This window comes from Melanostigma gelatinosum (assembly GCF_949748355.1).
Source record: "Melanostigma gelatinosum genome assembly, chromosome: 2".
Lineage (NCBI taxonomy): Eukaryota > Metazoa > Chordata > Actinopteri > Perciformes > Zoarcidae > Melanostigma > Melanostigma gelatinosum.
This window is the reverse complement of record NC_136635.1, coordinates 15,770,185-15,793,829: the sequence shown is the minus strand read 5'-3', so window position 1 is coordinate 15,793,829 and position 23,645 is coordinate 15,770,185. Positions and strand designations below refer to the sequence as shown.

Sequence of the window (23,645 nt, the reverse complement as noted above, 5' to 3'; positions counted from 1 at the left end):
ATTAAAAAAAAACAATAAACATTAAATTGGCAGAAAGCCCAGAGTAGAGTTACCTCACAATTTTTTTTTTAAACATACTTTAAGCCCCTAATTTAATTAAAGGCCATTCCTCCCTCTGTTTTAAACAAATGAGGTGATGCCCTGGCAGTACAAATTGGACTGGAATAGCTGGCCATCTCTGCTCTGTGTGGTGTTGAGGACAACTACTATAGAACAGATGCCAGCCTTTTGTGGCTGCTACTGTTGATTTTGCTGCTGCCTGCATTAGCCTTAGCAAAGGGAGAGCTCCGGGTAAAAAGAGAGCAACAGTCTGCATGAAAGTAACTGTGGGTTATACCGCATGGCTGGATGTACTTAACATTTAAATGGTTCAAAACTAGCAGAAACTACTGGAAAGCTGCAGACTTATAAATGACATTGCAACTGGTTACAATACAAATATAAAACAGATGAGGCGCTGAGCTGTGAGGGGCTGTAGCCATGTTAAAGTGCAGTCTTTGTCTCCATCAGGGCTGGGACAGATTGCTGAGGGGTTTAGCCTGAGACCCTCAGAGAGAAGACTCTGAGGGCCACAGACCACAGTGATGACTGACACTTGATACACAAAGCCCTGTATTGTGGTCAAAGAGCCATTGCCTTCAACTTGCCACATATCAGGTGTGTGATATAACCAGAGCCAGGTCTGCACATTATCACACATAAGTGGCTGTTTAGGGTCCTGCAGCTGTTGAAGGTTGCAATGATGAAAATTTCAAACACATGCAATCGCATGCTTTCCACCATGAAGGAAACATGGATGAGATTTTACCTATAGTTTAGAGATCTTGGAAAGTAAAGGGGTTACAGCTGTCACAGAAAGGGCTAAACATGTAGTTTACTGTTTATACACTACACAGCCAAAAAATAACCAGACTATTATATGACTTTAAGTTGGCGACTGATTATTTTGGAAGGAGTAAAATGTGTCATGCCTGCCAGCTGGTTGAAAGAAATATAGTCTTCTCTTCAGATCATCATTCTGATGTCAAAATGTTTTGGCGAGCAAACTTGCCAACTTAATCTGTCCTTGTATTGTCTAGTTTACATTTTTTCATTTTTTTCAATATGGAGTCGGTTCATTTTGTTGCCAAAATCGCACAAAAAAGCACAACAATCATAACAAAAAACTATGTATAACGGTGAATTGAAATATAACAAAATGAATTAAAGCACGTTTTTGACCTAGCTTAGATTCTAGTCCTATAACATTCAACAAGGCATGGTTTGTCTATTTTATTCAAGGTATACGGGACGAAGAAAAAGTTACATCATAGTCCAGATTTTTACCACCAAAAAGCATAAATTGTGTCTGTTCTATAATGTTAAATGAAAACTTTAATGCAGATTAAGATAGTTGTCATTCTGTATCTATATACCTGACCCAACAAACTGAGCAAACTCAAAAAGCATTCCCGCTAATCTGCACCAGAGTCTACTTTACTCTTCTGTGTATATTTCTTTCATCTCTATTTGAACAATCCCAGACTATATAGCCTTGAGCTATTTACAGAGGACAGAGTGAAGGAGTGTCAATGCGTTGCTTAAATACAGGGCAGAAGTAGGCACAATGCACAGGGCTGTCGGCCACCCGCCTCTGCCCAGAATACACCCTGTGGGCAGAGCAGCAGGCCTCCGGCACATGTTCTGCGGCCGGCCAGATTAAAGCTCTCTTTACAGCATTGACGAGGGCTCTTTTGGGTTCCCTCGCCCAAGAAGTTGCAGAGACTCCACTATCTCTCCTCTTCCTACTTCTCTCTCTTCCTCCGTGACTCATGACTACGCAGGACTGGCTCATGACATCACTTGTTTCCAAACTTTGAAGACAAAAGACTGCACAGGCAGGGCAGATAAGATTATTGTGGGTGGCAGTTTTCCACTGCAGCTGACAGTGCATTGCTATAATTTTAGTTGTGGGGCGAAGAGCTGCATGCTGAAGTCATTTGAGGGAGGGACCGCTTGTTTGCCAGCGGTCGTGGTAAAAATGGGAGGGGAATAATGTGTACTGTTACATCTTTTATTTCCTGTCTCTTTATCTTAAATTTTACTTTTATCTTCTGTTGTTCCCTTGTACTGTAAACCTTTTTAAATCAGCCGCATACGCACATTTTCCTGGCTGGATGGCCAGCTTCCCTATATACTGCATGTCCTTTGCTACTTCTCTGTGTCAGAGTGATCAGTAAAATTTAATGACACTATAAAATAATAAAAGTGCCATTAATTTATCACAGCACTTGATGCGTGGGCGGTAAAGAAGCATTAGTTCACTGAATATTTTCAAACCTTAAAACAAAACCCTGATGCTCTGCAGATAATTTATGGCCCTGATATAAATTAACAAACTTAACCAATAAGTATATTAAGCTCAGTATATAAAATTTGATGAAAATTTGTGATACCATATTGCACAGGTTTTCTGATATTAATTAGCAAGCTAACACAAGGAAGAGATGATTACTGACTGTAACTTCCACATTATGTCAAATATGTAAAGTCCGGGCTTTTATATGAACATGTTTCTACATAACAACAAAGAAACACATGATAATTTTTATGTCAAAGCTGCCTCAAAGAATCCCCCAACAAGAGACTCATTCAGTCTAGTTCCCAGCTGTCTAATGTGCTGATGTTCACTAATCATATGACTTTGTGCGATGGAGAAAGAAGTTCAACACTGAGCTAGTTATTAATGAAATTCACTGATGGATGGGCCCTGTTCGCTCTCCTTCTCAGCCCAACATGATGCTTAATGATCATGAGTTTATAAAAGGACTTGATTGATCATGAGGGACCAACGAAGCGCAGAAGAGGGACGAGATGACTACTTTATTACAGACATACAGTACCCATGAACGCTGTGTCTTCCTAGTGGACTGTCCAAGTAACATCAGAGGCAGCACCATTGCCCATCCAGCTAATCGCACATCAGTCACTTTGTCATCGGGCTGCTAGCTTCTTTCATTAAGAGCAATAATGTGGCTGGGTGATGAATACAGATCCATGCATGTGTTGCTTTACGCAGAATGTGACACCGAGAGAAGCGCCACACTCCATCTTCTCTTTACAAACGGTCCTCTTGCCCAGCAGGGACCACCACATATGTCATAATTAGAAAACACTTAAGTAAGCAAATGGCCGTCAGATAGACAGGCTCTAATCACAGGCCATAAGCAGGTAGTGGTTAATTGTATATCAAAATCACTCAGCTGGCCATAAAAAATGACTTCTCCTTCAAGTATGATGGTAAATTGCAGTGATCTTTCTGTCTCTTTCGCAGTCCTTTCTTTTGAGGAATAGTTCTTAAATAAATAAAAGCATGAGGAGAATCAAAATACTGTGAAAGGCCTCAAATGGATTTTGACTATCTTCATCCTTCATCTTGTCATTTTTTTTTTTTTTAACCCTGAAGGAAAAAAGACATACAAAAGAAAGACGATTTTTAAATATTTTTAAAAAAATGTGTTGTAATTACTGATGGTTGTTGTTGACCACATTAGTTTACTTGTCGGAGAATATATCAAAATTCATCAAATGCAGCCGTAAAAACAAATATCTTCTCTTACAATAGTTAGCGCTGCTTCATTTTTGAGCACCTTTTCTTGTCGTGGGGGGGGGGGGGGGGGGGACTTCCATGTCGGCGAAAAGTGAAAAAGTAACAAAATGGTGCAATGCGTTACAAAGAAGGAGCTAAAATATGAATGTGTGTGTGTCAGGGGAGCTGTTAGTATTATGTGGGGACGACCCGGGTTTCTGTTCGGACTGCATGTGATAGGCATGTTTAGAAAAGAAAGAGGCAGAGGTCAGTGCAGACAGTCCATCTTTGGCAGAGATTGAACGCTCACCCTGGGAGTGAAACAAATGCTTTTCTTTCTGAATGGTGGCAACATGCCTGCTTTTAGTGTCATCCAGGCGAAACCGAGCGGGGGAGAGATTATTTGTATCATGCGGAGTCAAAGTGTCCATCTCCTAGTTGAGTCTTTAGAGAGGAAGACAGCCCTTTGCTAATGCCCTGTGTATTCACTGAGGAAGTAGGTCATTCAACAATGGCGCCAGCAGCAGTCGGCACTCTCCCCTTGCATAATACATTAAGTGTAATGTGCAGCAACTATTCAGAGGCCCCCCGAAAGCTGTTATTTTATTCTGTAAATGCACACGGACATGACATTTAATATTGTCACGGAGCGCTGAATGACAGGGCTTCATTGTGCGTCAAGTACAACATGATGCCAAGTTTAATCTGAGCACAAAGCGACATGACAAACGGGAAAACACGGTGTGTTCTCTAAAGCATGAACTCTGAATAAGTGATGGGCGCTGAGCTCTGGGCACTGTAGACTGGAAGGGAGGATGTAAGGAGAAGATTACAGAGGAAAATCTGAGCACTGCAAAGAGGGCCACGGTCCCATTGTGTGCCTCGGATCACAAAGTATCCTTCTGTAAATCTATTTGCAGCACCCCTGGCCCTCACTGTCTCGCTGCCTCCTGTCATCCATTATAGCAGCTGCTGAATAGAGAGATGAGAGGAAAAAGCTACATCTAGCTCATGTCAAAAGAGCAGCTCTTCAAAAGAACCTCTATTTACCAAAGACACTTTTTTTTTCCTTTCAGATTCCTGATGGGGTTATTTTTACAATTCTATCACTGTACAAATGTGTGTATGTGCTTGTCCATGTACCTGACTGTTTGTGTTTCCCTGTAGGAGAGGGCGCATTTTGAGAGCATCGGGCTCCACCTTGGCAAGCTGGGTGAGGAAGGAAAGATCGGCCACCGAGTTATTGACCTCACCAGGCCAGAGGATCTTGATGGTAAGGCCATATTTGTGTTTTCATTGCACGTCGTTGACTTAATAAAGTTAAGTGGATTATCTATAGACTAAATCTGAACTTTGAAAGCAAAAGGAGTGTTGATGGCTGATAAAGCCTGCAACTCCATGTTGGTGGTGATGGTAGAGTGTGTGGGTGTGTGCAGAAACGTGCGTATGTGTGAGGGAGATGTGGGGGGGAAAGCCGTTTGAAATGACGTGGCTCCGAGGTTTTCACAGGTAGGTGAGCAGAGGACAAGGGTGCCTGAGGACAAAGCGGGCTTTTTTCCAAGCTCAGCTCCTGTTGCTGTTGTGCTTGTTTGAGGTCCTGGGCACAGGGGTGGAAATTTGGGTTGCACCAGTGTGACAAAGCGTCATCTCCCTTTGTGGCGCTGGCTCCTTCACAGGAGCAAGACGTACCTCAGTGCACCAGTGTTTGTCCGACATAAATATTTGTGGCAGTTTCCATGGCACTTCAGAGCCAGAGCAAAGAGGAAAACGGTTCTGACTCATCTTTGATGCCTCAAAGACTCTCAAGGCAGAAGGATAGATATTTCTCAGGACAATGTAACCATCAACATCTTTAAATAGCATCTTACACATACATTTCCCATCAGTTATTGAAAGAAATGCTCCTGCATAATTGGTTCACATAGACTTTTACAAAATATATATATATTTTTACTCCCAATAATAAAAAAAAAGAAATTGTTTACAGACTCCAAAGTAAATATCTTCTCACATCACACCCGTCGTGAAGATGAGAAGTAGAGGTGCATTTAGTGGATTCATTGACATGTTTCCCATGTGAGCCACAGCAGCAGATCCCATCCCACCCGTCTGACTCCTCGGACAAATGTGCTTCCAGTGCTCATTCTCCCAGTGGGAACCTTCTCTCTGTGGCTACTGTGGAGTCGGGACTGAAACAGAGCGCACACCAGGGCAGTTGTGTCCTTTTAAGTCCTGCAAAGGGCCGAGGGAAAGGCATGCGCCAGACGCCTCACATCAGTGTTCCCAGTGGGCTATGGATTAGGAGCAAGCAGAGGTTAGAGGAGAGGAGAGGTCCTCTTCCCAGGGGGAAATGGCTGGGAGTCAGGGCAGTGCACATAACTCAAAACACACAGTTAGCATTTCTTCTCTTTAACCACAAATATATCTGTCTGTCTCTTTCAGCTTCACCAACAGGAAAACACATACGGTTGAATGATGTGAAGCAGGGTTTTATGATGTGAACCACAAAGTGTTTACTCTTCTGAGAACATGTTTACTTTTGAAGTCCTTGTTGTGAGGATGTTCTGCTCCCTGGACCAATAGAGGTATACTTTGATACATAGAAACATATAGTATCCATCTAATTGCATCTTATTTGTGCTCTATTTAGTAACCTAGAAAGCTCTCCTTTGCTGATTTGCATGTCAGAAGTCATGCAGGTATCAGTGTTATAACCAGGAAAAAAATGTTGGTGACAAGGAAAAGGTTTTATTTATGTCAAGCGTATATATTAGTTGTTTGAATTACATTCAAAAGACTATATTTCAACATGTACACTCACAATAAAATAGTCATTTTTATCACTAATGTTAACTGTTTTACCTATATCAGCCCAGTTTTAACCTGGACATTTTGTCCTGCAAATTGCCAAATCAATGCTGACTGAATACTAAATACATAAAAACATAAATACATAAATACATAAAAACATAAATACATAAAAACATAAATAAATCGAACTTAAGTCAGAAATGTGATTTTATTTTTGGCACCACTCTGGTACAGAAGGAGGGAATTTAATTTGAAATCTCACACTTTTCCTCAGTAGTTCAGAACACACTGCATTCTGTATACTTTCATGAAAAGGAAAATTACTGGGTGTACCTCCCAGCCCTAACATAGGGTGTGAAAGCCCCTGGGTGTGTAGCAGCTTTGCCCACAGAACAGAGCGGCCACATTGAGTAGACCCAGAGTACAGCGGACGTCTGTCATCACAGCAGTTCACAGAAAGCTTTTGGTTGCTTAAGCTAATATTTGCGAGGCACGCAGCTTCCAAAGTCCTAACGACTTGGAAAAAAAGTGCCAAAGGAATGGAAATAGATAGGATTTCCACGAGCCACACGCAAGAACCCCCAGCAAATTCATTAAGTCTTTTTAAGCTCTGAAAAAAACATTTCAACAAATACCACAAAGGCCTCAGCCCAGCCAGGACCTTTGTTCATTCGCATATGGCAGTATGGAGTTTCTGTGTAGCTGAGGTTTTCTGTTTGTCTAAACCGCCCCCATCACTGAGAGTCCGTAGAGAACAAAGAGGTTGTTGAGAGATGTGTGGAGGCAGGAAACAGAATTAATCTTAACGCCCAGTGTGATAATATCAACCGTAGAGTGAGAAAAGATAGGGCTTTAGCCAAGCAGTGTCTCTAACAATGTCCTCGTGGAATAGGATGAGAAGAACCGTAGTGTTGCATTGTTGTTACATTGATTGGTTCCTTTACATCGGTAGCTTGAAGCTGTTTTTGGAGTTTTATTCAAGTTGATTGTTTGAAGAGGGTATGTTGTTGTTTTTCTTCCACTGTGAGGCCGTGGGAATCAAGCACTGCCTTTTATTGCTTTTCCTCGAAGAAAACTTAGATGAGGAGGCTCAGACATAATGATTTAACAAGTGACAACAACAATAGGTGAATAGGTCATGACAATCAGAAAGAAAGTTGTGTTTTGAAGTTGACAAATTCAAATTTACCCCCAATTGGACACATTTCTCTGTGTTTCTGTGTGTTTGTATATCCATGCGTCTCCTCCTGTGTTTACAAAGCTAGGATGCTGTGAAAGAATAGACTCCACTCTTAAGCTCAATGCATATGAGAGGGAATAGAGTAGACAAAAGAAAAAGCCAGAGCCTACATGTTGAAACAGGTTGGTCGTTTGTTCCCAAGTTCCCATGCACGTACACTCACACGAACAAGTGCTCCAGATAACTCGAATCATCCTAACTGGAAAGAAAAAAAGGATTGACATGTTATCGTGGGGCTTATATCACTTGTAATTTGTAATGGTTTAATTAGCGTGTTATGAGCTCAGGCTAGAACAGGGACACTGAGAGCTGTCTCCTGTCTCTCCATACACATTAATCTCGCCTGATCCTGCTCTGAGGGAGAGGCTCTATTGTCAGTCGTAAATGCCTTCAGTCAGAGGTGTTCAATGTGATCCCAACAGGGAGGGCTTGGCAGGTTTGCGTGATTGTTGCCTGCTCACTGAGGCTCATCCTCTTGAGCAGATTCCTGGGTGACATTATGTGTCTGCCCGCAGAACAAAGATCAGTAAAGGAGGAGAAAAGGGGGATGAGAGGGGACGGCAGGGGCAGTGCTACCCTCTGGCTTGGTACATGGTCGAGTCTGAGCCTGCAGCTCACAGGTGTGATGGGCTTTTGGGCCTCATTACATTCTCTCTCCATTTCTTTCCCTTGTTTCTGCTTCGTCTTTATCCGCTCTTGCGTCTTTATTTATTATACCCCCCCTCCACACACACAATCATTCTTTCTCACTGTAATTCATGCTGCTCATCTGCAGTGTTTCCAGGAGAGACAAATTAAAAGAGGATTCTCATATTGCTCTGTCACACTTGAGCTGCAGGCCTCATGAATCACAATAAATTCTATTAAGCAGCGCTCCCTCTGTTTCGCTCCCTTCCCCAGCTACCACCCAGGGGGCCTGCCCCTGTCACTGCTAAACATCTGTGTTTATTTACACAATCACACACCTAACTAACTGATTCCTAAATGTCTTGCACCTCCTGGAAAAAAAAATGTTAATGCTCATTTGCAAAATGTCAGACCAGTGTCATGATTTTCAATGAAAAGACAGAAACAATGTGGCAGTAAATTGCATGTTGCAGCTTCTAGGGATTTGCTGAGGCTGGCTGGTAATGCACAGGATGCCTCTGATTGAGTCAAATACATTATTGGGGCTGTACTGTAATGCTTGGTTTGTAATCAGAGAGATTACAGTGAAGACTTTATTATAATTTCAGGTCAAAGTTCAAACTGTGTTAGGCTGTTGGTTTGCCAGAGGCAGGCTTACGTCTGAGACAACTTGATACCTCCATTACTTTGTGTTTTACAAATCCATGACCACACCACCTGCCTCAGTACGGGTGAAGATGATGTAACACTGCTGTTGTTCATTTCAACGGCGTTCTGTAGCATCAGACAGGCACTTTTCTATGTGCCATCATGTGAGCAAAAAACCATGCCTCATCCGGATTCCCTCCAATGAACCAAGTCACGTGGCTGGTTTCCTGGCTAACTATGGATGTGGCACTAGCTGATGGCAGGCGGTTGTTTTGTCCCCCTCCCCGTAAGAAGCTCACCTCTGCCCGTATGCATGCACACCAGTATATAAATTGCTGAATCAGTGTCAGTGATAGAGTAATGGCACGGGAGGCATCGTAAATTACAGCAAGCGATCCCGGGGCGCAGACACTGGCTGTCGTGTCTGAGTGAGCGCTGCGCTCCTGAGCTAATGAATACCTTCATCTGGCCCCGGCAGTCAGCAGATTGCCCCGCGTTGATGGATACTGTCAGCCCTCCGCCACACCACATTTCATTGCACAATAAACATGGTTGTCAAAACCAAACAAAGTGAAATCAATTCATCCTGTACAGTGAGTGCATGCTAAATGAAATTAACGTACTGTGGGGTTCGCTGGCAGCAACGGTAGTGTATTATTTCTGAATTCATGGTGGCTTTAGGGCCCATAGACTTCTAGAAGGCAGAACAAGAGACGGTATTTGCAGAGTTCGAAAAAGTGTCAATGAAAATACCTCTTACGCGATGTGATTTAGTATTTTTGTGCATCCTGTATGTGAGAGACTGAGCAAAGGAAAGGGTTTTTCAGATTAGGCTATTTTGTAGATTATCATATGAAATTTTAAAAAAGGAGAAAAAGTCCCTCGTCAAAATATATGATTCACTATTTGGTGAAAATGTAATACTAAATATATTAATCTATGACACAAGATTTTAGGACTTTTTGAAATATATTTTCTAATAATAATTATATATATCTATTAAAATTTGTATTATTATTATAAAAATCTGAGGTGCCCCCCCCCCCCCCCCCAAAAAAAATAAATAAATAAGTGTCAGTTGTTTTTTACGCATATTTGCTGAAGACGGAAACATGAACACATGAATTATAATATTGTGACTCTTATTAACTTGCATTGGGAAATAACTGAATCCTAGTGAAAATGTATTTGGGGGGCCTTTGTACTGAGACAGGTTTCTTAGTGGGCAGCGGGACCTCAAACATTCTCTGTGAGCAGAAATCAAACTTCCACCGCACCTCCATCTCTTTTATACTGGAGGTGGTTGTGGGCGCCTTCAGGACAGCATCCGTGTGTGTTTGTGTGTCTACATATATTGCCCTTTCACTACTTGTCTCCTGTAATACTTTTGAAAAGAAGACACACTTTTCCAAAGTGACAACACTCAATCTCTTGAGGCTGAAATGGTGCCGCAGCATCTTCAGTGATTGGAGCAAAGCGAGGTTTCTGTGGATTTGGAATTAATGTCTCTGCACAGCCCTCCATTACTCATTAAGAATTAGATTGTGTTTATCAACTGAAATAATAGAAATCAAACCACAGGTAACGTGTGCCAAGGCTGCTCGTGGAATGGTCTAATGAGAAGGCTTCACATGTGGATGATGAAATATGCATGAGTCATCCCAAGCTTTCTTTTCCAGATTTGAGATCATTAAAGATGTATCGTAGCATATGGAAGGCATTTTTTTGTCTTATTTTTCAAGCCTTGTTTATCAACATGTTTTTGTTTGTTTAAATATTCATACTGCTTTTATTTAATTCTTTCACATCTTACATATAAAAGGAAGCAAATGCGCATGCAAACAGAAATCATTATCAGCCTGATGTACAGTTTAATACTGAGAGAAACTCTCTTATGCTGATTGTGAATGCCCTGATTGAGAAACGGCACTTTGCAGAATCGGCACAGTCTCCCATCGCAAATGTGGAGAGAGAGAGTGAGTGAGAAAATGACAGAAGGAAAAAAGAGAGAGAGACTAAAGCAGGAAGGAGAGCAGGAGGAATGGCGTGCTTGAATTTATTTTGTGCATATGTGTTGAATTGTAAATTTTTCATATGCCTCAAGAACTATATTTGTTATTTATGTTTGCATTCTTGCACTTTTTATGGAAACTATGAACGTCAAATTGAATAGTAGAGCATGAACACTTTCAGACAAAATATTTTACTGCCATAGAAGCCCAAGGTCTTGCTCTTTTGTTTTTGGATGGACCTAAGTATAAGTTAAAGAGCGCAGCTCCCCCTTAAACTGACATTGTATTCGTTTTTATTGCACATCAAATGTAAGCCTGTCGAGTCAGGTATTCCACTCGATATAAAATAGACCCTCTCGAAGAGGATCTGCAGCCCAGCACTCATCTGAAACATTGTTCATGATGAGGACAGTAGATGGAGAGTTTGAACGTGGCTCATCATTTCATCAATGTCGTGGGTCGCTGTTCCTGGGAAGTAAATTGCTCTGCAGATCAACCCTAACCCAATTATTGTTGGCCAACAGGAGGCGCTGGATCTACTGAGGCACGCGTCTTCAGGGAAGCCAGAGGAAGGAACAACAACGAGCCCCACATTAAAAGGCCAATGAATGCATTCATGGTGTGGGCCAAGGATGAGCGGCGCAAGATCCTCCAGGCCTTCCCCGACATGCACAACTCCAACATAAGCAAGATTTTGGGTAAGACTTTTGCAATCAAATACAAGTCGGTCAAGCAAATATTTCACAGCAGCCCTCTCTTAAAATACAAGGGCTCTGTAACTGCTTTTGTAAAGCCACCAGTAAGGGACTGAAAAATGATATCAAAGCAACATTGCTCTTTATTACCCTTTCACACTTTCCATTCTGCCTCTGTTCCTCTCACCCTCCAGCCGAAGCAGAGGCACCTAACTCACTGATAAACTTTCAGTGTTTACAGCTAATGATTAGAAAGGTCTTTCACGACACACGGGAGAGGTGGTGAACTTGCTTTCTGTGATTTCGTGAATCAATCTGAATTGTTTGTGTGTAACACACGGTTGATTTGACAAAGTAGCTAGCATCTGAAGGAGGGTGTGTTATCTCACAGGCCGCTGTGCATCAGGTCACCACGGCACACAGATGGATTTATAGCCCATCACTACCATAAGTGTTTGTCATGAAAAATGACAGAGGCTAAATGGGTCTTGTCCCCTCAGCATTGGAGTCCATACATCAGAGCTGTTAAAAGTGCTGTCATCCAGTACCTAGTAGCACACTTCACAGAGCTGCAGTATTTACTGCACTAGCCTGTTGTTTCTTGCTCTTTGACATCGAAAGCATGCCTCTCGTCTCAGATTATGTAATATCAAGAGGTTGGTGAGGAACAAACAATAAATCATGATTTTGCCAGAAACGGTACTCTTATGTACAGTTCAGTGTTAAAGGAGCCTTTGGCCAAATGTGGTAAAATGTTTGTTTACGGACTATATATAGTTGCATTACTGATCATTTGAATCACTATCAGTTATTAAAATAGCTTTTTTTCCCCGCTTATGTTCAAATTCTGAAACTCTAAATCGACTGTATTGTGTAGGTTCCCGGTGGAAGTCCATGACTAACCAGGACAAGCAGCCATTCTATGAGGAGCAGGCCCGTCTGAGTAAGCAACACCTAGAGAAGTACCCAAACTACAAGTACAAGCCGCGGCCTAAGAGGACCTGCATTATCGACGGAAAAAAACTCCGCATTGGAGAGTACAAGCAGATGATGCGCTCACGGCGACAAGAGATGCGGCAGTTCTTTACTGTGGGGTAGGTGCGCAAGTCCCACTAACTATCCACACTAACACACAGAAAATCCCAAAACATACCAAGTGGATGCTAGTTTTAGCCTCCTTAAAGCTTCTCCTCGTACACCCTTTCCAAAAGGGAATGTTGAGTTAACCTCTACTGTATTGGTTTTAAGACAAGGGTCTGACATATACATTAAAATCGTGTTTTTTACAGCTGTGATTTAATAATTTTAGACAATAGCAGTCTGCCAATGGAGCATGGAGTGCAGACATTATTACATGATATAAGCATTAAGTATAGACTTACAGAAGCCTGGAGGGCAGCACTCCGAAGCTTAACACTTTAATTTACTGTGTGTGGTTAGCAGGAGAACCCTTCTCCAGGTGTTCCCATGTCAGTCATAAGCTGCAGCGGCTGGAGTATCAATCATCCAACGCAACAGCAGACAAGAGCAGCGCTAACCACGTATTGGTTTTATGTCACCAATAAACTGGGTAGTGTTTCTGAACAGCTCAAGACAGGAGCTGTCAGGAGAACCTCTCTTTTCCCAAATCCTTTTCACAGAGCTGCTGGCTTAAAGCTGACTGCTGTGGGAAACCAACCATTTCAGTTTAAGTGCAAAAAATAAAAAAAAATTACAAATATATATATGAAATCTCAAGCTACGATTAAAAAAAAAAAGAACATACATATATATATGTTCTTTTATCGTTTTCTTATATTTTCTTTTGAAAAGCGAATTAGTTTTAAAAGTAAGTCGTGTGTATGTGTGATATCTTAATTGTTTTTCTCTTTCTCGTACATCCAGACAGCCACCACAGATTCCTATCACCACCAGCGCCAGTATGGTCTATCCCGGGGCCATCACAATGGCAACCACCACACCCTCACCTCAGTTGACATCAGAGTGCTCGAGTGCCTCAGCGAGTCCCGAGCCATCCATTCCCGTCATTCAGAGCACCTACAACATGAAGCTAGAGCCCAGTACCTTGGTAAACAACAGTGTGCCGGTCAATGGAGTGGATGAGATGGACATGTTTGAGGATTTTGAGGATGAGCCCAAATCAGACTATAGTAGTGACACACAAGAGCCAGTCAGCGCCAACTGAGATGCAGGCACAACACTCATACAGGAGCATGACCAGAGGGCAGGTCTGATCTGAGGGAGTGAAAGAGCAAAATAAAACAAAACTACACCACAAAGGTTTAAACATGTAAAATAAGTAACGGTGTATCAGTTAGGAGCCAGCATGCAGATGTGGCTTCATCAGAATCAAAAGCTATTTGGTCTTAAGTGTTTCTTCAAGTGTGTGAAGCAGTTTGGTTGTGGTTATTTAGATTTTCTTTCTTTCTTTTTTTTTATCTCATTGTTTATTTTTTCATTGAGATCATGGACATTTACATAATTGGGTCGTAGAACAAAAGACAGAACTTGAAATTGAACATTTGACATGGATCTATAATTCTTCCAGACATTTGCCTTGTTTTCTTCTTCAATCAGATGATTTTGATTTACATTGCATAACTGTTCAAGATGGGGATAATATTCTCACTCAGGTATAGTGTGCCAGCCAACAGCTTGTGAATGTTTGTAATCAATAATGAATTATTAGTATTATCAGTCCAAAATATCTCAAAATTCATAGAGAGTGATTCCAACTTATTACAGAGGGGAAATTACACATTATTATTATTATTATTATTATTATTGGTGTTTTGTTGTTATTTTATTACACAAACTGCATCATTTAGTGCAGAAGTGCCAAACATTTCAAGTTGTTTCTAAAATCTGTAAACTCTTTTGGGAGAGGCTTGGTGTGTCTTTGACAATCTCTTGATCCCTTAATACAGCTTCATTGTCCAGACTTTCTTCAATTTACCCTAACAGAATAAACAAATGAAACTCAGGAACTTGGAGGCAGCAGGCTCTGCAGGAGGTTACAGTATATGACATGTCTGGGTGGTAGCTTGTGATGCTAGCTGTTCTCCAGGGAGCCCAATGCAGTGATCATCAATGAAAGCGGCCAGCCCTTTCATTTCCTCATCCCAGTCCACACAGAGCACCGTGGCATCCTTAACTCATTTCCAGCACTGCAACCCAGTCTGAATCACCAAATTCTTAATCAGAGTGATTGTAATCAGGCCAGAATGCGAAAGGGCCAAAGGCCTCCAATCTGTAGGATTGGAACAGCAGCGAAAGGCAGCTTTGGGGGCATTACAATCTCAAATTGATGTTGTACAATGTTTAGCTACAGTACATTCTGTTAAAAGCTTCAGCCCCATTTGGACGACAAGTTTAAAGTCTTACGTCTTAGAACTTCATTTTTTCCAATCTTAATTCTTTTCAGACATTGTAAATCTTAAATTGACACGAAGAAGTCTTAAAGCGGAGCACGGCCATCGGCTTGATGCAATGAGTTGATTACTGCCGTAGTCTTAAGAGGAGTGACAGTTTATGAGGATATTTATAAACTGAGAGAGGCTAAAATCATATGTTTGTTTCTTAAATTTCCTTGTCATAGACTCATGACAGGGGTAACTTAAAACACTGATTTTTGCATTAGTGCACTTATACAAATCTTATTCTGTCACCCTTGCGCCTTATGCTATTTTAAAATAATTGTATCAACTTTTGGAATGCACTTAACACTTGCATGTATAAAACATGCAACGGCACAAACAAGGGGTAAAAAGTCTCTGTCCTTACTTCAGCTAAAAAAAAAGCTGACAAGTGGTGACCTTCTGGAGACTGTAGCTGATAAAGCAAGGCCTTGATGTTGAGACTCAGATCCTCTTTGCAGGGCAGAAGGTCTAAGTGGCTTCCCTCCCTGCCATGCCTTGCTCTGACCCCTGCCCGTGGCAACCTCAGCACCCAGGGGGGCGCCATCTGGCTCAGAGAAGGAGAAAACACTAGGGAGGGATGGGAAACAATAAAAATGGGGTTTGTGTCCCTCATTGTGCTCTCCATCAAAGTGCTGGTAGTAAGGCCTCAACAGGGCTCCCACCCTGGCCCAGTCACCAGGCACTGGCGAGCAGATGGAACAAGTACATCAAGCTGTGGGGGATTATTAAAATGACTGACGACTGGGTATCATCTGTAATACAGCATTATTAATGCATGACTCTTGCTATTCCCTTCTCTTGCCCTTGAACCTGTCCATTTCAGAAAGAGCTCAGAGCTTTTTGAAGGATCTGAATGGTTGGTCAACTGGCTTCAACTGGTCAAGATCCCCACTGCTGGTCACTGCATTTTTCTCCTAGCTCTTATTGGTACAGATGGCTCTATATATCTCTTACGCACTCATATCTTCTGTACTCTTATTGTCAATATCAGTGCTTGCTTGCGTTGTTTCTACTTTTTGGAAGCATTTATATTCTTATAGTCTCTTAGGTTTTTTTAACCAGGCCATTCATAATTCCTGTTTTATTTTCTCCTCCATCACATCTTTTCTACATTATTCTCATTTTGAGGTACAACACATTTTAAGGATGCTCTCCTACAAACAAACCCAAGTGGATTTCCCTCCAAGTCAAACAGTTTGGTGTTTTCAAGCTGTTTGCTCCTGTTTGCTGGTGGCTAGATTGGTTTGTATGTGATTGTAAATATTTTCATGACCATGCCACACATGCTTTAGTTGGCTGGTAGTTAACGAGGACTCTTCATGGAACTGAAACTTGACTGTGCTTGTATAGCAAAAAAAAAAAAAAAAAAGAGAAAAAAATGACAAGAACTCACAAGGAGACGATGTTTCTTAAGTGTTATAAGCACTGGATATAAATTGTATTTTTTATCAATTCTGATTAATGTGAAGCTGTTCAAGGAAAAAAAAACACCATGAATGAACAAAAATCTCCAAGTGGGTTTGCTCTCACAGTTGCCAGATTTGAGTCATTTTTTTGTCGACTTATTTTGTTTATTTATGCAAGACTCATGTGATGAATGAACACTTTGTTTAAGCTTCAGGGCTGCCTATAGGGGAGAGACTCGGCACAAGAAAGTGAGCAGAAAATTCAACAGCAGGCTCGGTTAGCCGTCAAACACCAGACGTCAGTGCATTGTATATTGTATTTGAAATTGTAGAGTATCAACATATTGTATTTATTATTAGCCACTGCTGGCTCTAAAATTGTCAGTAAAACAACAACACGGACAATCAGAGAAATAGAAAAAAAACATGTTTGATGAATTTGAGCTAAAAATGGTTTTCAGTGAATTCACCATCTCATTTAGATTTTATTGTAAATATAACATAGGAAATATATTTTTGTTCATTAGTGAAGTATAAGTTATGTATTTGACTGTTTTATGTTTTATTTTTGTACGTGGTTTCATGTTTTTAAAACCTGACAAGTCACCGTACCTCATGTAGATGCTGATTTTTTTTTCTTTTTTCTGCCTATTGGAAGAGAGCAGTGTTGGACCTGAGAAGCACCTCACTTGCCAATGTTATCTTCCCTGGACTATTCAAAGAACCAATTTTAATCTACTCATTAGACTTGTTTAAAAGTAATGTAAAAGGATTATAGAATAATTTGTTTCCAATTATGATACAATCTATGTGGTATGCTGTATGTCCTTACTTGTGTTTCTTGGTTATAACGGCACTCACAGTTTGTGGCAATTTTTAGGAGGAGCTGATACCATCCAAAAAATCTGCATGCATCTGGCTGGCATTTACATAACTATAATAAACAAGTGTTTTTTCATGAATGATTGTTTCAATCACAAGTAATGTTTTTAGATTTTTAAAAAGGTGGGAGCGTGCAAATATTTATTTGTTTTAATGTGGCAAAATGCACCAACATGGTGCATTCTTCATACTTAATTCTCTCCTTGTCATTTTTCTTTTGTTTGTTGCTGATTTTTAATGAACATGGTCACAACTATCCAGCCATCTGCAAATGTAGCCCTCATAATTGTTTTCTCTCAATCCACTTGCAATGGTTTGAAGAAACAACTGAAGACAAAAGCTTGTATGTTCCAACATTACTTACTGTAATTCAATTTATTTTTTCTGTCTGAACTGTGTGATGTATATGGTGCGAATGTTCTCTGTGTTAATTTAATCAGCACAATTCACTGACATGCTGGACTGACATGCTAGCTGCTGTTCAGAAGTGTAAACTTTGTTCTTCAGGGCAACATTTATAGTTGTCTTTGGTACTTTGCTTTTTAGAGTTGTCTCTCACGCAACACTGTGTGTGGCTCTTCTATCACTAGAGCCGTTGTTTTGAAATTGCTGGCAGCCTGATACAATTTTCTGCGTAGATTTTTTTTTTCCCTGGCAGGTACCTAGGCCCATGGCAAGTATTGTTTGGGTGTAGAGAAAATGAATTACATAGTGTCTCTTGCTGCTTTAAAAAAAAAAAGTATATGTCTGAATATGTAAATAGTTTATCATAATATCTTGTACAGTCCAATGTAAAGTTTTTAATTCAACTTTAAAAAAAAAGTTTGCCATCACATTTGTGTTCACATTCTTCTTTATACAGTACAAAAGATTGATTATTTGCTAGGGGTATTATTGCTAAAAAGAAAAAAAAACTAAAATGTTATGAATTTTTTTTAAATGTTTGTTTTGCTTGTCTTCAAAGTGTACACCAGCAAGTCTTTGGTTTCCATGTGCAGTATTGACGTGAGGTGAACTTAAGGTGAATAATTTTACAGTGGTGTGTGTGGAGAGCTGTCTTCTCCGCTTTGGTAGTATTAATACACTATATCAAGTAAAAACAAACCAATGAGAGACACATTTGGGTGTATCTAGACACCATAGAAATGTGTATACTGTATATGATTAAATTATCCCCACAGGATCAATTCAGGCATTATAATGTAACACATTTTTCTGTATGTCTCAGTCCATTGTAATAATGCAACAGTGGGATGACTAACTGCCTGTTTGAACTCATTTACCTCAAGAATTCCCTCCTTTTCTGGAAAAGAAACAGAAATTGTGTTACAGAAAACTTCTTCCATCACTCCATCTTTTGTACTGCTGTTGACACTTACAAATTAAAGAGACATTTTGTTTTAAGATTTGAGTAATTATTTTCACTCTGGCGGCATTGATCATGTTATTTCCTGTTTCCTATATTTTTCTGCTGTGTGAGAAAACATACTTGGAAAAATATAAATCTAATGGTGTCGGCATATTTTAGTCCATTTTGAGATGTTTACCCATCAAGCTCCAATGTTATTGGTTCTTTTTTAACCTTTTGTGGTAACTTATTATCACGCTTCAGCGTGCATCTCCTTTGCTCTCTGAGTTGGTACTGAGCTCCTCAAACTACACACACACACACAAACACACACACACACACAGTAACTGACAATGCATCAAATCAGCCAACAGTTGATAAATAATCATTAAAACCCATACGCTGTTTTAAACAGCCTATAACTAAATGCTCAAGTAGCAGTAGCCAGACCTGTCCGAACCCTGAGTTTGGCATGTATTGATGTTTTAACATCATCAGAACTGCAAAACTAAAAGTGTGCTTGTCATATATATTTTCTAGTTCTATGTTCGAACCACAAGTCTGTGAATGAGTTATTACAGGATGTCTCTTGTCTGGAAGAACATTTCTGAGCTTGAAGGCTGGACAGTCTACATGTATTTGCTGCTCTTCAGTCGTGGTAATGATCTTACCATTTGAAAATTGGGCTGGTAATCGTCTTCAAAACATGTTTGTTATATTTGTTGACATTCTCATTACATTCCGAAAGCAATCAATGAATCAAATTCTCATAAAATAAATAATCCGGTATTTGTGGCTGTCGCGGTTCTGAAATAAGCCCGTCCAATCATCGACCTACCTGCGTCTTTCTGCCCGTGCATTCATTGCTCGTCACTCATTGAGTCTTCCACAAGCTGATTACCAGATGTGAGTACTAACAATAGCCATGTTTGTTGTCAATCTTCATTAGGAGATGTTCACATTCATAATGGTCATTTTGGGGAAGTGACTTTGGGCTGTCATTGTTGACGAATTGGTAACCTTCTTGCGAGATTAAACAACTTTCTATAGAATATAGAAAATAACCAGCTTTACCTGTTAAGTTAGAAGTAGTTCACTATGTAAGAGTGAATTAGGCCTCGTTTTCTATTTATTTACTGTTTTGTGATCATTGCAAAACATTATAAAGAAAAAAGATGGAAAATAGTGATTGATAAGGTGATACAAATCAGTCTTTGCAGGGCTTCCTTATTTTAAACTCAGGGATTTGACCTGTTTGGTTATGGTGCTATATTTAGTTTCACAGATAATACATTAATTTTCTAACACAAGCAAAGTAGTGTGATTTGAATTTACTTAACTACAATGTGTGAAAATAGTTGACATAATCAGGTTTAGTAAGTCCACTTAACTATACTACAATTATAACAATGAAAACCAGTGATGTAAAAAGTAAGATACGTTGGAACTACAAAGTATAGCTCATGGTCTTCATCAATACAGTTGGGAAACGAACGTCCAACTGTTAAGTTACATTTGCTCAATTGAGTTTAGTCAATATAATGAAATACCTTTGTGTGGTTTGAATCAACACAAACAACCTGCACTTTTATGTTGGTCAGTTTAGTATGCTGGGCATGCTTTTGTTCAGATTCCAAAAACACTACGACTACTAGGCTACTACTACTACTATGACAATGAGGAGAAAGTTTTGTTTTTTTTAACTGTGGAAAGTCATCACAAGTAATCAATTGATTTTGACTTTTGTCTATTATCAGTGTTTAAGTCACAAAAGAGCAGTGCTCTGCATTGGGACCCTTGCTGAGCCAACTCAGTCGTCTCATTGATATAAACTGGGGGGCTGAGCCTTTTCTTCAGCTCTAATATTGATCAGAGCTAGGATGTCAGTTTTGGTTGATTTTGCTTTCGATAGCCCAGACACCCATGAACTGGTAACAAAGCAGTTCATTTTTTTAAGAATGAACTGCAAAATAATACAAGAGGCGGTTTCCTTTACTGTGGTGCTCCATTGACTCAATTTCACATTCCGAAGCACAATTCATGTTTTGCCTTTTGTTTTCTTTTTGTCGGCTTTGCTGAACTTTATTTCAGCATTTTGATCCGGTCACGGGTGCTCCAAACAATCACCCACCGATTGTCAGCTGATACTCGCCGATCAGATGACGCATCGATACTGAAACGTTTCCAATACTCGTTTGTCTGCTTTCTACTATTTCTATGGTTTGCTTTCTCGCCTGCTTTCTCGTTCGCTCTGAGAGCAACACAGCTGGACACACACACACACACATACACACACACACCAGGCCTGGTGTTGCGGAGCATGTGTGTGTGTGCGTGTGTGTGTTGCTTATTGAGATAGGTCTGTGTGTGTGCCAGAGGTCATCTTGAGAGTTGTGAGCCCAGACTATGTCCATCATTATTCTCTGGATCTCTGCCATCTATTGCTCATTATCATCATAATTATTATGAGTTCTACACTATGCTTCCTTTTTAACTTAAATAATGTCTTTCTTGATGTAAGCGGTAAAACATTTCAAACAACATTTTAGCGCTGTTATTACAAGTCGGCATATTGCTGATTTACTGGTCTTCTCCACAGCTCTGTGTAAACTGTACTTATCTATGGGAAAGGAAATCAATGTAGAAACAAAGACTCTCTGGAACTAATGCCCTTTTAACCATTTAACTGTTTAAAATGTTGTCCTCGTGAATTACTTTGTCGTTTACCATTGTACTGCATGCTGTCCTCCCAAGAGCATATGAAAGCTACAGTTTAACTGCAGTGTCTGTAATAGATGTCTGTGTTTGCGCTCTGCAGCAGTAGATGGAAAACTAGACATTTACCGCTGCACAATAAATCTAATAGTAATTTTCCAAGCCTGCATGACAAGTAATGGCACAGGGAAAAGCTCTGTGCTTTGTGTATTTGTCTTTGCATTATTGTGCAAGTGAGTGCGCAAAATTACAACACTGCTGAGTTGGTGATATGTGAGACATTTTTTCATCTTCTTTGAGCTGTTTTTGCTTCGAATTGTACCCATAGATTTCTCTGTGACCCAAGTACGAGGTAGGGTTGAATAATTGGGGGTCTGATGAGCTATGGGGAGTACTACTGCTGTGTGTAAGTGGCCTGTTTGGATAAACTGTCACTATACAAAGATGTGTATGTTTGAACAGCGGATAATAATGAATACAGCAATGCTGTCGTGTAGCGGCAGGGCTGCTATTTCACAACTCTGATGACTAAACACCGGTGAGAAACGCCGCCTGGAACAATATTTTACTCATTTGGATCTGCTCAATGCTACAGCCGATGCACCCAGTGAATCTGTCAGACAGCACCATTTCCCCAAGAACAGCTGCTATTTATCTGATTTTCTCATTCGAGTTGACTCATGAGTTCATTGTACTGCCTTTGGCAGAGATACTGGAGGGCCTAGGTATGGCTCTTTAAGACCGCTGAGATGTGGTCTCCCTGATGTTACTGGATGTAGGAACATGTAACACTCTTTTTCTGATTTTCTGCCGTCAATTCAAATTATGTTGAATAACATTTTTATCTGTTTCGACCCTTGAAGTAAAACATCTCTCAACCAGATGTTTAATATCCTTTACATGCATGCAACGTTCAGCTTATGTCTCTTTCTAGCACAGCTGAAGGAAAATAATTTGATTGCAGGAGTCTTTAAACATTTATACAAGAACAGTATGTAAGAACAGCCCCGACCCTTAGCAATATTTTAATCCTTGGAGGTGAAGGACTGAGGAAATCTTGCTAATTTCACAGATGGTTTAAAATAGATTAGTGTGGAGTAGCAGCTCCCGGAGAAGGGCTGACCCACCAGGCTCCCTGTGCAGCTGCCAAAACCCTGCGCCTCATGCTCAGAAGTGCCTTCCAAAAGTCCTGCAAGGTTAAACTCAAACTTAAGCATCCTGAAATGCCATCCTTGTTGTCAATTTTTTTTCTTGCCTAGAAATGTGTGGCCTTGGGAAATATAACTTCCTGTTCTTGGCTAAAACAACACCTTGGAGCACAAGGGATTTCACCTTGAAATTGATGGGTCTACAGGCTATTCTTACTTTTTACTTTGTCATCGTTCTCCTTAGACGTTTTGTACAATGCATCCAAGAGCCATTTAAAAAAAAAAATAGAATAAAGGAGTGAATCAGACTCCGCATGGTATTTTGAACAGGCCAAGCCTGCTGCTCGCGCTGGGCACTGTCCGAGTGGGCCTGACACAACTCTGGCCTGGCTGAAAAGGCCCAGCTTGGAGTTAATGTGGAAAGACAATTGCACAGGATGAAAAACTCGACATGGTTTTTTTTGGACTTGTCATTCTTTAGTCCATAGCTGTGAGGAAAGCCTAGGAACCATCTGAATGTTGTTTGTGCTTTTTTGACCCAAATCTGGAACAGCCTTCACAAAGACCGTTGTGAGAGGGTTGAGACAATGGAGAGGGGCTCTCAGAAGAGGGACAGGCCTTGACTCTGGCCAAACCATCTTGGACCTGCTTAACTGAAATAGTTTGTCACTAAAGGCTGACGTCTTGGCAAAGCTATTGGCTGATTTTAACTGTCCTGAAAAAAGTAACTAATGACTTTTCCAAATAGTGGTTATTACTAAATGATCACTCTAAGCATCAGAAAGATTTCAGATTACAATGAAATACCAAAGAGAACAAGAGAAGACACGACTGTTTGTTAACAAAGAACACAACAGCTGAATGTAACGTCTAGGTCACACACTTTATATGCAGTACATCAGATTCATTTAGAAATGGATGAGAGAAAAAAAGACATGCTTACATGGATTACATTTCTAGAATGCATTGCATATTTCCTTGCTGAACTGAGATGATACTGTCTATGTAAATCAATCTGATTTGAGTACAGTTGTTAGGAAAACTGGGTTGCTCAATGAACTTTTGAAAATCCACATGGGACAATATTTCAGAAAATGTAATTTTGCATACGGTTTCACATCGCTGC

At 40.4% G+C, this 23,645-nt stretch overlaps 1 protein-coding gene across 2 annotated transcripts in view; it reads left to right on the top strand.

The window, feature by feature from the left end:
* sox6 (SRY-box transcription factor 6) overlaps positions 1–18,688 on the top strand; it is a 129,920-nt gene extending 111,232 nt beyond the window's left edge. For both annotated transcript variants that reach the window (XM_079285347.1, XM_079285346.1), the window contains exons 14-17: positions 4,736–4,841; positions 11,431–11,604; positions 12,479–12,695; positions 13,486–18,688. In XM_079285347.1, the coding sequence (XP_079141473.1) occupies positions 4,736–4,841; positions 11,431–11,604; positions 12,479–12,695; positions 13,486–13,786 (798 nt within the window). In that variant the 3' untranslated portion in view covers positions 13,787–18,688. The remainder of the gene's footprint in view (positions 1–4,735; positions 4,842–11,430; positions 11,605–12,478; positions 12,696–13,485) is intronic.
* The last annotated feature ends 4,957 nt before the right edge of the window (positions 18,689–23,645 follow it).